Source organism: Habropoda laboriosa, unplaced genomic scaffold (assembly GCF_001263275.1).
Source record: "Habropoda laboriosa isolate 0110345459 unplaced genomic scaffold, ASM126327v1 scaffold387, whole genome shotgun sequence".
NCBI classification, from domain to species: Eukaryota; Metazoa; Arthropoda; class Insecta; order Hymenoptera; family Apidae; genus Habropoda; species Habropoda laboriosa.
The window spans coordinates 940,820-943,399 of record NW_017100510.1 but is presented as its reverse complement, the minus strand read 5'-3'; the positions used below and the strand labels follow the sequence as shown (position 1 = coordinate 943,399).

The window sequence follows — 2,580 nt, the reverse complement described above, 5'->3', positions numbered from 1 at the left end:
AAAAATACAAAAGTATCTGATTTTAATAAATCACAAAATTTTAATTTTCTTTCCCTCGAAAAATTCCAGTAACGAGCAGATTGCTCCTAACGAAGAAACAATTCCAAAGAGTTTGATTAAATGTTTCTCGCATAAAAAAATTCTGCAGAGTTTATCCTTTAATCCCTTAATTCCTGGTATAATCGTGAACAGAATTACGAATTCGTTCTGTATACCGCTCCTTTCTGTGTCGTTAATTCTTCCCTGAAAACAGGAATTCGTTCTGCTGCGAATTAGCGTTTCCCAAGGCAATCACGGAAAGTTCATTTTTGGAAAATTAAGCGACACGTGAGCGGAAAGTTTGCCGCGCGACGAAACTGCTTCCCGAAAACTCGGTCGAAATTCCTGTTCCCCACGATGTTAATAAAATGTCCACGCGCACACAGGAGGTAAATACGAATTTGCGGCCGCGCCCGGAAAACCGCTACGCGCGACCGATTCCTCGTAAATATATATTAACGCGACTGCTGTTTCCTGCAAGTGGTTGCACGTTAACACAGTTGAATTTCAAGAGACTTCGATCCGTGCTCGAACTCTGTTGCTCGTGAAACAGGAAAATAAGAGGGATGTTGCAGTTCGTGTTGTTTATATTCTTTGTTCCTTTTGTAATTGTTTGAATTCGTTTTTATTTTATTGTGTATTTTTAAATGAATTTTTGGGGCCTTGTTTAGAGTAATTTTTGTAATTTAGGATATTGCTCTGTTTCGATTGAAGTTGGAAAAAAATTTTTGATTGTTTAACAAAGTATAATATTCCATGACACGATTTTTGTTATATGTATTAAAAATCGACACTTTTGTATTTTTTTTAATTGAAATTTTTGAGATTTGAAGGTAGAAAGTTCCGAGTAAGATTCAAAGAATTTTGTTTAATTTAAAATTTTAAGATTAATTTTTGAGAAAATTAACTTTTGTTGTGGAAGGTTAATACATTGTTAGTTTTACTTAAGATAGAAGGCTTAGAAATTTTGAGAAAAAGTAATTGAGAGAGCTTAGGAATTTTGAGAAAAAGGTAATTGAGAAATCTTAGAAACATTGAGAAGAAGGCAATTGAGAGAGCTTAGAAATTTAAAAAAACAGTGTAATTGAGAAAGCTTAGAAATTTTGATAAAAGGGTAATTGAGAGAGCTTAGAAATTTTGAAAGAAAAGTAATTAAGAAAGCTCACAAATTTTGAGAGAAAGTGTAACTGAAGAAGCTTCGAAATTTTGAGGAAAAGGTAATTGAGAGAGCTCAGAAATTTTGAGAAAGAGTATAATTGAGAAAGCTTATAAATTTTGAGAGAAAGTGTAACTGAAAAAGCTTCGAAATTTTGAGAAAAAGGTAATTGAGAGAGCTTAAAAATTTTGAGGAAAGGGTAATTGAGAGAGCTTCGAAATTTTGAGCAAAAGGTAATTGAGGAAGCTTCGAAATTTTGATTAATTTATTTAAGAAATACTGTAAGAAAAAAGCATTGAATTTGATGATAAATTTATTCTGTTACCAGTGAAATTTTGTATTTTCCAATTTTTCTAGTCTCTCGATGCTCCAGTTTTCGTAATTTTCATTTTTCGTCTGATAACAAATTAACATGCACTTACCGGGATCTCTGGAGCAGCCAGATTCTTCTCGTCGTCCTTACTCAGCTGTGCAAAGCTGAAATACGAGGGTAGAATCTTGTAGGAGAGAATATTCGACTGATAGTTCGACTGGTCCCTGAGCTGCGACTTCTGCAGCTCCTCCAAGTGACTCTTCTTCGCCGCAGCCACTTCCGGTGTATCTTGAATCGCCTGCAGCTCGTTCTTAGGCGGCTGTGGTAGATTACTGGCGCTCACTCTGAATCCATTTTCATCGTCTGCCGTGTAAGTCACCGTTTGCAGGATTCCGTTTGCATCGATGTACGAATAGCCTAAAAAAAAGAAGGAAAATTTATAGAATTGAGTTATTGAAGGGACAAATATTTCTAAGAATCCTGAGACAAATTTGAATGACATTATTGCGGAGATATTTGTGAATATTTTCCAAGAAATTTCGGCAAAATATTTTTAAAAAAATTCCTTTGGAATAAATCCAAAACTGTTTCAGAGAAATACAGTATATTCTCTACAAGTGTCAGTCAGTTTGGATTCTACAAGTGTCAGTATAGATGGTCTTATAGATGGTTTTATTCGCTGTCCTTGTCTACGTTCGGCAAACTACAAAGGCGGGCGCGAGGCACGAAAACGTATTCCCTGACTCTACAAGTGTCAGGTTTAGGTTCCTTGCGACTGACACTTGTGGAGAATTTACTGTACTTTTGAAACAATTCTGAATATTTTCAAAGAAATTGTTGGAGAATAATTATAGAAACTTTCCCATATATATTTTTGGAATAATTCCAAAACTATTTCTAATCTTTCTCACATGAATATTTGCAAAATGGTTGTAGAAATAACTCTGAATAGTTTCGAAGAAATTATTGGAGAATAATTATAGAAACATTCCTTTGGAATACTTCCAAAAATTTTCAGAAAAATACTTTCACAATAATTACAAAACCATTCCCAAATATTCCCCCAAAAGAT

At 34.3% G+C, this 2,580-nt stretch overlaps 1 protein-coding gene across 1 annotated transcript in view; it reads right to left on the bottom strand.

The window, feature by feature from the left end:
* The window catches only part of LOC108576310, a 41,197-nt gene that overhangs the window by 1,473 nt on the left and 37,144 nt on the right, over window positions 1-2,580 (bottom strand). The window contains exon 3 of the mRNA XM_017939271.1: window positions 1,618-1,925. Coding sequence (XP_017794760.1) covers window positions 1,618-1,925 — 308 coding nt within the window. The remainder of the gene's footprint in view (window positions 1-1,617; window positions 1,926-2,580) is intronic.